General features: G+C 44.4%; 1 protein-coding gene across 2 annotated transcripts in view; it reads left to right on the forward strand.

The window, feature by feature from the left end:
* The window catches only part of INTS3 (integrator complex subunit 3), a 133,210-nt gene that overhangs the window by 27,729 nt on the left and 92,152 nt on the right, over positions 1–13,329 (forward strand). For both annotated transcript variants that reach the window (XM_068108616.2, XM_068108617.2), the window contains exons 17-18: positions 3,134–3,191; positions 7,803–7,906. In XM_068108616.2, coding sequence (XP_067964717.1) covers positions 3,134–3,191; positions 7,803–7,906 — 162 coding nt within the window. The remainder of the gene's footprint in view (positions 1–3,133; positions 3,192–7,802; positions 7,907–13,329) is intronic.

Consider the following 13,329-nt stretch of genomic DNA (forward strand, 5'->3'; position numbering starts at 1 on the left):
ACTCTAGCAGGGAAAATGGCCTTAAAATGCATGTTGTTTGTTTGTTTGTTGCACTTTTGAAGCACTTCTCATTATATGCACATTGCATATATATGACAATAAACTCATTATCATTGTAACAATGATGTATTATCATATCAATCATTACAATCAAGTTGCTAAAAGCATTTTCAAACCTGGGAGGAGTGTGTGTGTGTGTGTGTGTGTGTGTGTGTGTGTGTGTGTGTGTGTGTGTGTGTGTGTGTGTGTGCGTGCGCGTGCTCCAGCAACAAGATACTCCAGCAGACAGTGGGAATACCCAAGGGTTCAGATCCCAATATATTCCAGCAGACAGTGGGCAATCTGGGCATACCCATGAGTTCAGATCTGGCTCCTTTCTTTGCAAATTTGTTTCTGCACATGTACGAGTTTGATTGGCTCCAGAACATGTGCAGGAATAAATTAACTGCACGAAGATGTGGAAACATCTTCAGGTTCATTGATGATTTGTTGGCAATTAATGATGGATTTTTATTTGATCAGCTACATGATGATATATATCCAAAACAACCTGAATTAAAAAAGGAAAACCAAATTTCCACTTTAGTTTCATTTTTAGAATTACAAATTGATATCCATAATAATAAATTTCACACCAAATGATTTGACAAACGAGATGCTTTTACATTCCACATTGTCCGAATGCCTTTCTTAGACAGCAACATTCCTGAAAAGCTATTTTATGGTACGGTTGCAGGTGAAATAATTAGGACTGTAGGAGCAACCACATACAGCTCTGAACTTGTAAATAGATTACAACAACTAGTCAGAAGTATGTTAGCACAGGGAGCCACAGTTGGCAGATTGAAACAAGTTTTCTTTAATATCACAAAAAGACACCAAATCGAATTAGTAAAATACAATACGAATAGTAAAAATATTATTCATGAGATCTTTATGGAAATACAGTGCAATATAAGAATTAAATATGCTACAAATTAATGTTTTTAGGAATCGGTGATTGCTCGGATACGGCAGCATGCAAAAAACCGTTATAAGTGACAGTTTGAACATTCGAAATACAGTTTGATCCAGAGGTAGGTGGTGTGGTCATGCTGGTTGGTAGATATGGTTTATTTAAGGTAAGATGCACATGATTTAATGTATTATCATATTATGGAGTGTGTAAGGAAGGTTATAAATATATGATAACACATTAAATCCTATTGCGAGTAAAGTTGGGATAAATGATGTTGCATTGATGAATTGACTGACTGCCTGGACGCAACTGAGGTTGTGGGTCTACTGATGTACCATCTATTGATGTGGATCCATTATCGAAGTTGTGGATCCTCCGTTTGGAGAGGACCTGGGCTGAATGGATCGAAACCTCGAGGAAGAACGGTGTCGAGCTGATTATCCGTGCAGTCGGAAAACTAGTCAATTGCTTACAGGTTAAGGTTCTTGCTTTAGGTAAGGGAACGATGTTTTGAGGTTTACAATTTAAATAAAGTTGAATATGGGATGTTGTGAAATTAACATCATTTACAGAAATCCTTTAAATTATTTATATTTAAGTTTAGGAACAACCAATACTGTACAATTAATTAAATGCATTTTAAAATAAGAATTGAAAAAGAGAAATAAGAATTGAAAATCATAAGAGATAGAATTGTGAGAAACAAAAAAAAAAAACAAGGTGTGTGTGTGTGTGTGTGTGTGGGGGGGGGGGGGGAGGGGTGTGTGTGTGTGTGTGTGTGTGTGTGTGTGTGTACGCGCGCACGTATATGTGTCTACATGTGTGTGCGTGAGAATTGCTGTTATTGGCTGCTATCTCCTCATGTTGGCGTCAGGCGATGGAACAGAGACCTACCAGGTCTCAAAGTATCCACCTCCATCCGTGTGTGCGTGTGTGTGTGCGCATGCGCGCCGTTACCGGCCCGCACGCGAGCTGTTACTTATGAATGTCGAGCTGTTACTAGCTTTGTTTCCACTTGTAACGTTTTTTAAAAACTTATATAACATCATGGCTCAGAGAAGATCGAGGAGACAGAGGGTAAATGCCAACATACTGACTGGACCAATGGGGCCGCAGTTGGATTCAACAAGCAGGGGAATGAATGAACAGGAAAAGAAGAGGGGAGAAAATACAGTAATATATATGCAAGTAAAAGTGTTGGGTTTTGGTGGAATTATTGAGAGTGGAAGAGATCATGGGTAGGGACACTGTAGAAGCTGACATGAGATGGTGGTGCGCTGTTGACTTTTTAAGTCATCGAGGGAAGAGTGATTGACCTATGCCCAGAAGGCAGTCCCACAAATGGGAGAAAAGATGAACAAAGAAGTTGTGATGTGCATAATGGCTGGATTTTGGGAGTTTAACCAGGATGGAGTTATTGGAAGAACCTCTGCATCCTGGAGGAACTGGGGAAGGTCGGAGAGCGGAGAGCAGAAGGAGCTTGACCGAAGGAGAGGCGGTAAAATTAACCGGAGAGGCCACCAACCTTTTTCTGTTGTGAGAGCACCAGGCTTTGTACTTCAGCCTAATTGCAGAAATACCAATAATGATCTACCTTTGATTCCACAGACTCCAGAAGAGATAGGTGTGATGCTTATGCACCAGCGCTTATACTCAGGGAGTGTAGATGGAAAACAAATTGAAAATCACTGTTTGAGGGTCATTGATCTGCTGGATGTTTGAAAGGTGAGAGATTATCGCACTGACAGTGATGCAGAGAAAGACAGGTGTACAACAGACAGACATACATGGCATAAACTGGCAGATAGGGACAAAATAGACAAGATGAGCAGACAAATGGGTTAAAATAAGAGTTTTGGGAGAAAGTGGGTTGATTGTGCAGTTCATGCCAAGTGATGCTCTCTTCGCTCCATTGGCATTTGCACATGGACTGGTGTTCATGTCACATCATGTATGGCATTAAAGGTTAAAGGCTTGGCCTACCTCAAAGGTTATATAGCATGTGTGGCAGCTTGTAAAATGTAGACTGTCATGTTATCACACTGTTTGGTTCACGAGATGACAAAATGACATAAAGCCCAAAGTTCTGCCGAGCAGTGAGTCGTTTATTTTTGCTTCAAATGGTTCGTTGGCCGTTGAACGTCATCAGGTTGTACGTGGATCTGTGCATTGCAGTGACATGGAGACACAGTGTGAAGTCATGCAGGCAATCGTGGAGATAATCCTCCAGATGGTGAGTGATCTGCAATCGGAGACTATTTATTAAAATTGATGCTGAATGTTCATTGCACAAATATTTAACTTCCACCAATGTCTCCGACACCGGCCATTCAGACTGTAGAAACACTTTTCAAACTAGAATGGCACTCGGCAGAGCGCATACCGCCAGCAGCTGAGCAGTTTATGTTTTGTATCCCATTGATATGATAATTATCCCATTATGATTATCCCATTGATTTTGTATCCCATTGAGCCCTGGTGTTGGCTTAGTGGTTAGGGTGCCGGCTTGGGATCCTAGGATCCTGGGTTCGAATCCCGGTCGATCGCTGAATTAACGCCAGGGGGGTTGACTCAGCCTGTCATCCTTCCGAGGTCGGCAAATTGAGTACCAGCTTGCTGGGATGAATGATCACGGTGTGTACCCCGGTTTGGAATAGGTACACCGTATCTCTGCGCATCGTAAGAGCGTGACCAAGGGTTGGCGTCAGGAAGGGCATCCGGCCATAAAAACATTGCCTCAAACAGGGAACCATGATTGTCATGGGGCCCGCAAGGCTAACCCCCGCTCTAGCGGGGAAAATAGCCTTAAACGATCATTCATTCATTCATTCATCCCATTGATATGATAGGGAAAATTGATAGGGAAAAATATTGATAGGGAAAATGGCCTTAAAATGCATGTTGTTGTTGTTGTATCCCATTGATAGGCCGGATCTGCATCCGGACGTTTAACAAAATCTAATCGACTTGTTCTTGTCACCTACCCAACGGCACAGCTGCACTCTCAGCAATGATGCAACCAGCAGCCACAGGCTGCATACGCAGTAACTAAAAAAAAAAAAATCACTCTTCCGTTCAATGCAGACTTGAATAACTTTTTTGGGACATGGTTGCTATAATCTTCCGATCCTTTGCTGCTGTATAAAAGAAACATTATTTCTCTTAATCATATATTTGACATCTTGAGTCACTTCTTGAAGTGGCTCCAAGTTCATTTCTAAATAATATGGCCATATGTATGCAAGATGGTGGATGTGATTTACTGACCCTATTCTCCTTAAATCCCTTGCCCTTGCCATGCGCATGACTTTTCACTGCCCCGCCCCTCCGCTTTTACACCCCCAACAAATGTCAAATCCCTACAAAGCACTTTCTTTGCAGGGAATACACTGAATGTTTTGCCATTTTATTCCCAGAAATAATTCCTTAAGGTGTAGAATACAATAACTCAGGCTGTTTTTTGTCAGCAATGGTTGGTTGTTTTAGGAAGAAAACAACGAAGGTTCATTGACATTCATTCTTCAAAAGACAATTTCCTGATTGGTTACAGTGCCTTAAGTATTCACACCCCTTACCTTTTTCACATTTTGTTGTGTTACAGCCTGAATTTAAAATGGATTAAACTGAGTTTTTTTGTCACTGATCTACACATAATACCTCAGAATGTCAAAGTGGATGATTTTTTTTTTTTTTTTTTTTTTTACAAAATAATTAAAAATGAAATACAGAAATATCCAATTTACATAAGTATTCATTCCCCTGAGTCAATCCTTCATATAAGCGCCTTTAGCAGCGATTACAGCTTCGAGTCTTCTTTGCTATTTGTGTATCATCTTTGCACATCTGGATTTGGGGAGTTTCTCCCATTCCTCCTTGCAGATTAGCTCAAGCTCTGTCAAGTTGGATGAGGAGCGTCGGTGAACAGCAATATTCAAGTTTTTCCACAGATTCTCAATGGGATTCAAGGCTGGGCTTTGGCTGAGCCACTCAAGGACTTTCCCATTCTTGTTCTGATGTCATCCCAGTTATGCTTTGGCTGTATGCTTGGGATCATTGTCCTGGTGAAACATAAACCTTTGCCACAGTCGAAGGTCTTTTACACTCGGAAGCAGATTCTCCTCAAGGATTTGCCTGTATTTGACTCCATTCATTGTTCCCTCTATCCTTACAAGTCTCCCAGTCCCTGCTGCTGAAAAGCATCCCCACATCATGATGTGCCACCACAATGCTTCACGTTAGGAATGGTGTCAGATGGGTTGATGAGCTGTGCTCAGTTTCCTCCAGGCATAGATTTGCATTTTGGTGAAAGAGTTCAATTTTTGTCTCAGCAGAGTTTTTCATTGGCCAGCTCTAGGAAGAGTCTGGGTAGTTCCATATTCTTTCCATTTCCTAATGATGGAGCTCACTGTGCTCTGGGGAAATTTCAACACTCGAGAAATTGTATTGTACCCTTCCCCCGATCTATGCCTCCTCACAATTATATCTCGGAGTTCTACGGACAGTTCCTTGGACTTCATGCTAGAGTTTCTTCTCTGACATCCACTGTCATCTGTGGGACCTTCTATAGAAAGGTGTGTTTCTTTCTAAATCATGTCCAATCAAGGTGTAGAGACATCTCTCAGATGATTAAATGGAATTTGGATGCACCTGAGCTCAATTTGGAGTGTCATAGCAAAGGGATTGAATACTTATTGACTCAAGACATTTCAGCTTTAAATTTTTAATGAATTGGTAAAATTTTCTAAAAAATAAAATTCCACTTTGACATTATGTGGTATTTTGTGTAGTGACAAAAAATCTCATTGTAAGCCATATTAAGTTCAGGCTGTAACATAACAAAATGTGAAAAAGTCAAGGGGTGTGAATACTTGCTGAAGGTGCTCTAGAGCAGGGGTGGGGAACCTTTTTCCTGTCGAGGGCCATTTCGATTTTTAGAACATCCTTCGAGGGCCATGCTAAATTATTGAATACATATATCGGACTCACCTAATGCGATGGCTGGAACTGTTTCTCTTTGGCGAGGCGTTTGGTGTCAGGTGGTAGTGATGATGATGCTACTCGCAGCTGGTTTTGCAGGTTTGGGTCAGTCAGTCTTGAGCGAAACCGAGTCTTTGCAAGAGTCAGTTTTGAAAAGAACTGCTCACAGCTGTAGGTCGTCCCAAACAGTGATGCAAACTTCAGTGCATGTCTCCTCAGAATGGGAAAATCCTCAGCACGTACATACAATTTGTAGAACTCGAGCAAAGGGAGGACAAATCTCACACTCTTACTATGTCTCTCCGAAAAGATCGACTGGACAACCCTCCCATCTACTTTCTCAACAATCCTCTCCAAGAAGTTCTGTCGCTCAAGCTTTTGGGTCTCACTATCTGCCATGATCCTTCTTGGGAAAACCACATTTCCAAGCTGGCCTCCAAAGCCAGTCGCCGACTGGGCATCCTCCGTCGTGCGAAGTCCTTCCTCGGCACACCTGAGCTCCTCACCACATACAAGGCTTTCATCCGCAGCTCAATGGAATACTGTTCTCCCCTATGGGCCGGTGCTCCTGCCTCACACCTAGCTCGGCTTCACGCTGTTGAAACCAAAGCTTTCAGAATTATTGGAATCTCCCGCGATGAAGCTATCTCTGAGGGCCTTTCACTCACTCACCGCAGGCAGGTAGGTGGTCTTTCTGTCTTCTACCGACTCCTCTCCGGCCTTGCACCCCCAGCTCTCTCTGTGCTCTGTCCCCCAAATATTCCTTCAGGTCGCACAAGATCTGCCAGCAACCCTCTGATGGTTAAACTGCTGAAATCTCGGCTGTCTGCTCACCTTCACTCTTTCATTCCTCTTTTCCCCCGCCTCTGGAACAAACTCCCTCACTCCCTTCAATCCCACTCCTCCCTCCAGGTCTTTAAAACAGCTGTTCACCACCATCTCTTATCTTCCCCCATCCAAAACCTTGATCTTTTCTACCCCCGCTAATTCACCCCAGATCCACCTTGTTTGAAATTCCAACTTCTTTCCTAGAAGTCCTGGCAGTGTCCATATGTTTTATACCTCTCCCACCCCCCTTCCCATGCCCCCCCTTCCCATGCCCCCCCCCCCCCCCCCCCCCAAAGCCCTTTCCCTCTCACAGATCTCTCGATGTCTCCATGTCTCTCGGTACCTGCTCTCAAATGTTGTGTTTGTGTCCTTCCCCCTCTCTCCCCATCTTGTCTACCGCTCCCGATGTTATATGTTTTATGTGTCGGTTTGTCTTTCTGTGTGATTAATGTTAGTTCTTACACGAGCCTCGATCTTGTATACAAAAAAAAAAAAATTTTTTTTTCTTTTATAGATAGATTAATTGCCTCGCGGGCCGGATCAAACGGTCTCGCGGGCCGTATACGGCCCGGAGGCCGGAGGTTCCCCACCCCAGCTCTAGAGTGTAGATGCAATGCATATTGGTTCACAGTCAAAGCCTTCTTTATTCTTAAAAAAAACTTATTTATTCTTGATCCTGTACTTCTATGGTGTTTAAACAAAAAAAAACAATTATCTTCGGATGATGTTGATACCAATACTTTTTCATAGATATCATTTAGGGCCCTGCTCAAGTTGTCTTGGGGGGCAGTCAACATCAACCATAAAAGCGACATGTGTGCACTGTGTTAGATCTATTCCAGAGCAGGAATGCCATTGGTGAGGCAGCTGGGTTATTGATCCCACAACCTATGACATGATAACCCACTGTCCTTTCCACTTGGTCACACAACGTACTCTTTACGATTCGCAGTTTGTACATTGTTCTCCGTTGTGTAGTTCTCCTATTTTTATATACTCCATCTCACCTGTTATAGCAAGCTATCGTTTTCTTTTGCAGGAAGACTTTGAGTCAGAGACTGCATCTCCTTTGGCCTCGTGCTTAGTGGACTTGGCTCGAGATCTCTTTCGTGGTTACATTTTACCCGAAGAGGTGACCGAGGAGTGAGTGGTTTATTTTCTCCCCTTCTTATTAGGTTACCAAGCCTTACCAGGCTGATACCCTATTGTTTTTCTTCTGCTTATTATTATTCTTCGATAATATTATTATTCTTCTGCCGCCGTTTTTCGGGTTTATTCCCTCTTAAGTTAATTACTCCCTTAAGTAATGCATTCGATCGTGCCCGTGTGTGTGTGTGTGTGTGTGTGTGTGTGTGTGTGTGTGTGTGTGTGTGTGTGTGTGTGTGTGTATGTGTGTGTGTGTGTGTGTGTGTGTGTGCGCGCGTATGTGTGTTCGTATGTTCGTGTGTTTGTGAACAAGATATCTGGAAAAGTTCTGAACGGATTTGGATGAAAGTTGGTGGGATGATTGCCCTTGGGATAAGGAAGAATTGATTAGTTTTTGGTGAAGCTCAGGATATTATTCCGGATCCAGGAATTTTTTTGGGAAAGATTTTTTCTGTTTTACTGCATTAAAGCTTTTATTCTTATTCTTAAATGATGTTTTTCTCCTCTAATTCCGAGATATATCAAAATAAATTCTCTGACAGTTAGGGCCTACTTTCTTTTTCATTTATTGTTTTGGGGAGAGGGGATGTTAAACAAAACGTATTATTCCAACTTGACCCACGGCGGGAGTATGCGCTCTGCTGAGTGGCATTCTAGTTTAATCTGCAACCGCTTGAGTGATTGTCACAACATTTTAACCATAGGAGCGCCGACTCATGTATAATTTTTTATGATAATTGTGATGCCATAGGTCACGCAGTGTGGCAGCCATCTTGCAAAAAAAGAAAAACTGGCCCTTTTTTATCCGTAACCGCTCCATGGAAAAAATTGAAACTTGGCACATGTCAAGTACTCTCCATATGGAATAAAATTGGTCTTCCGCTTCCGGTCTTGCCGGCGAGGTTTCGTTTATTCACAGCTGTCCACGCTCTCCATCGAAATCGAAGTTAAGTAATTGTTCCCATTTGTATTTTCGTTATAACTGTATTTATTTTATGGTGTGTGTACGTATATTGTGTCCCGAGGAAGATTTTCGGTGCAAATCTTCCATACCTGTATAGAAAATCGTGTTAATTCGTGTCGTGTCTTGAGGCCTTGTACAGTGTACAACCTTGAGGCTTTGTTTTTCTCTCAGCGGTTCGTCGTTTGTGCTCCAATAACTTTCGTTCTCTGCTTTTCCCAGTCTTTTCACCCCATAGCCTACTTCCTTGTGTAAATCTCAACTAAAAAAAAACAAAAAAAACCATTTCCTTCTCTGTTCTTATTCTTTGTTCTCATTCGTTTATTCGTTCTTATTCGTTCGTTCGTTCTTCGACCACGTGTTTCTCCCCCATTTCCCCAGATAGTTTTCACTGTTAAACTTTATAATGTTTACACTTTCCCCTCAAGTTCTGTATTCCGTCATATATTATAACACCTTTTTCTTCTTCTTTAAAAGGCTGCTTTCGACTTGTTCACCAAATCTATTCATCCCAAAAAAAAATTCCATCTCTTATAGTGCCTCTTTTCTACATTCCCTAAACTCTCCTGCACTCCATCCTCCATCCAGCGTCCTTAAACGTATTTTTGACTCGAAGGTCACAAGAAACTCATTTTGCAATAAATGTTCATTTCCCATTAATCGTACACTTTCTAAAATCCAATCTCACCCCTCCCCTCCAAATCTTCCCCATCACCCCTCCCCTCCAAATCTTCCCCATCACCCATCCCTTTCAAATCTTCCCCCTTGCCCCCTCCCTCCTAAACTACCCCCTCACCCCTCCCCTCCAAGACTCCCCCTCGCCCCTCCCCTCCTAGACTCCTCCCTCACCCCTCCCCTCCAAATCTCCCCCATATCCCATCCCTTTCAAATCCCTCCCCTTGTCCCTTCCCTCCGAAACTCCCCCCTCGCCCCTCCCCTTCAAATCTCCTCACCCTCATTTCTTCTCAATTTCCCCCCTCTCACTCCCACTCCTCAAAGCGTCCTCCCCGCTTCTTCCCCCTTCCAACTCTCACCTCCATCTCCCCCAACCTTCTGCCTCGCTCTTCCCCCTCCTCAAATAACACCTCATTGTGCCTCACCCAATCACCATCAAACCTTTTGTCCGCCCCATCCTTCCCTTTCTCCGAGCTATTCTGAAATCTCTGACACACCTTCAACAGCTCTCCCTACCTCTTCCACCTCTTCCACATCTTACCCTACCCCTCCTCCCCCCTGTTCTGTATCCGATGCTCCCCCTTCCTCTTCATTAACGGTATGGACCTCAAACATCCGGGGCCTTCGTTCAAACTTAACTGATCTCTCCATACAGGTTGCTTCTGTCAAACCAGACGTGATCTGCTTAACAGAAACTTTCCTCCTTCATGATGTCTCTGATTCCTTAGTATCTCTCCCGGTTACTCCCTCCTCCGGTATGATAGACCTGAGCCTCGTCCTGGAGGTGGGGTTGCTATCTTTATCAAAAACTCTCTTCCTCACTCGCCCTGCACTGCACTCTCTCCACCTCACCCCCAGGAATACCTCTGGCTACGGCTTCCCCTTCGCTCCCACCTCTTGTTCATATGTGTGTTGTACCGTCCACCAAACAGTGATGACTCCATCTACATCTCGCTGTCTGATAATATGGACCAACTTCTATCTACTCATCCCAACTCTCTCTTCCTCATATGTGGTGATTTCAATTGTCACCATGCCAGTTGGCTGGGTGTGGGTACCTCTCTCACCAGCCATGGCTCCTCAGCAAAGGACTTCTGCGACTCACTGGGACTGACACAATCTGTCAATTTCCCGACCCGGATCTCAGTCAATGGAGCATCTTCTCTTCTGGACTTGGTTTTGACTAACTTCCCTGAAAATGTCTGCTGCTCTTCTTCTGCTCCATTCGGATCATCTGATCATGTGCTTGTTAAAGTGGACATCTCTCTGACCATTCTCAGGGAGCCTGCTCAGCGTCGACGAGTCTGGCATTTCACTCAGGCCAACTGGCACGGTCTTCAAGCAGCCATCAATCATCTGGACTGGTCTCCCATCTCTACCACCTCTGACATCAACTCATCCTGGGAATTCTTCCAAAGTAAATTGCTCTGTCTCATGCACTGATTTATCCCATCTCGTCTTCAGTTGTCATACCCTTCTTCCCGTCCATGGTACACGGAATCTTGTGGTGAGGCTGTTGCCCAGAAACAACTTGCCTTCGTCTCCTGGAAAGCAAATCCAACGGAAGGAAATCTCATTTCCTTTCACAAAGCCCGAAACAAGTGTGTGTCCACCCTCAGGAGAGCCAGGAAACAATATCTCTCCGTTCTCAAGACCGAACTCTCTTATCTGTCTCCCTCTTCCAAATCCTGGTGGCGTCTGGTCAAATCTGTTTCTGGTGTTTGTTCCCCCTCCATCCCCTCCCTTACCTCAAACGGCTACACAGCTGACTCCGCACGTGAAAAAGCTGAATGCCTCAACTCTGTGTTTGCCTCTAAATCTTGTGTCCCAAACCCATCGCTCTCTGTACCCACCATACCCAGTCGTACCCAGCTGCTCCTGGACTCCGTGTCCTTTCCTCCTGACAAGGTGGAAATGTTTCTGTCAACCCTCGACTCTGATTCTGCAACTGGACCTGACGGCATCAGCCCACGGGTCCTAAAATCCTGTTCTTCCGCTCTTTCACTCCCTCTCTCTGTTCTCTTCACCCTCTCTTTTGCTCAAGGTCAACTGCCATCTGCTTGGAAATCAGCCAACATCACCGCTTTGCACAACAAGGTGCAAAAACAGATCCTAGCAACTACAGACCAATCAGCCTTCTCCCAATTATCAGCAAAGTCATGGAATCCATCATTGCTTCGGATATGAAATCTTTCCTCTTCTCCAATGGCTTGATCTCTGATCATCAATTTGGTTTCAGACCAGGTCACTCTACTCTGGACATGCTGCTTCTGCTGTCTCAACAATGGATGGAGGTCCTCAATGCCAAACAGGAAATTAGAGCTGTCTCCCTCGACATATCACGTGCCTTCGATACGGTCTGGCACCCCGCTCTGCTCACCAAACTCTCCTCCTTTGGTATCCATGGAAATCTCCACGCATGGCTGGTGGACTTCCTCTCTAGTCGGAGTCACCGTGTGGCCCTGAATGGGTTTCTCTCATTTCCTCTTCCTGTTCAGGCTGGAGTTCCCCAAGGCAGTGTTCTGGGCCCTGTGCTTTTTCTGGTCTTCATCAATGATCTCTCTGACTCTCTTGAAAATCCTCTCTATCTCTTTGCTGATGACTCCACTCTCTGCCGCTCCATTCCTCATCCCTCAGATCGGCAGTCCGCAGCCTCCTCACTCTCTGCAGACCTGGACAAAATCACAGACTGGGCAAACAAGTGGAACATGTCTTTCAATCCTGACAAATCTCACACTCTTACGATGTCTCTCCGAAAAGACCGACTGGACTTCCCTCCCATCTACTTTCTGAATAATACTCTCCAAGAAGTTCTGTCACTCAAGCTTTTGGGTCTCACTATCTGCTATGATCTTTCCTGGGAAAACCACATTTCCAAGCTGGCCTCCAAAGCCAGTCGCCGACTGGGCATCCTCCGTCGTGCGAAGTCCTTCCTTGGCACACCTGAGCTCCTCACCACATACAAGGCTTTCATCCGCAGCTCAATGGAGTACTGCTCTCCCCTCTGGGTTGGTGCTGCTGCCTCACACCTAGCTCGTCTTCACGCTGTTGAAACCAAAGCGTTCAGAATCATTGGAATCTCCCGCGATGACGCTATCTCCGAGGGCCTTTCACTTAATCACCGCAGGCAGGTTGGTGGTCTTTCCGTCTTCTACCGACTCCTCTCCGGCCTTGCTCCCCCAGCTCTCTCTGGGCTCTGTCCCCCAAATATTCCTGCAGGTCGCACAAGATCTGCCTGCAACCCTCTTTTGGTTAAACTGCCAAAATCAAGACTCTCTGCTCACCTTCACTCCTTCATTCCTCTTTTCTCCCGCCTCTGGAACAAACTCCCTCACTCTCTTCAATCCCACTCCTCCCTCCAGGTCTTTAAAACGGCTGTTCACCACCATCTCTTATCTTCCCCAATCCAAAACCTTGATCTTTTCTACCCCTGCTAATTTCACCCCAAATCCACTTTTTGAGGTGACTTTTGACTTCTTTCCTGGAAGTCCTTGGTGTCCTTGCGTTTTATACCTATCCTGCCTCCCCCCAGGCCCTCTCCCTCCAAAAACATCTCCCGATGTCCCTGCTCTCAAATGTTGTGTTTGTGTGCTTCCTCCCCTTTTCTCCCCATCTTGTCGACCGCTCCCCTTTTTATATACTTTGTTTGCTTGTTTGTTTGATAAATGTTAGCTCTTTCACGAGCCTCGACTCTGTATACAAAAAAAAAAAAAAAAAAAAAAAAATGTTAGTGATGACGTCATCGGTGCCTTCATTATGATGTCATAATTCGATAGGTATAACG

The sequence above is a fragment of the Myxine glutinosa genome, chromosome 2 (genome assembly GCF_964187855.1).
Source record: "Myxine glutinosa chromosome 2, kmMyxGlut1.1, whole genome shotgun sequence".
NCBI classification, from domain to species: Eukaryota; Metazoa; Chordata; class Myxini; order Myxiniformes; family Myxinidae; genus Myxine; species Myxine glutinosa.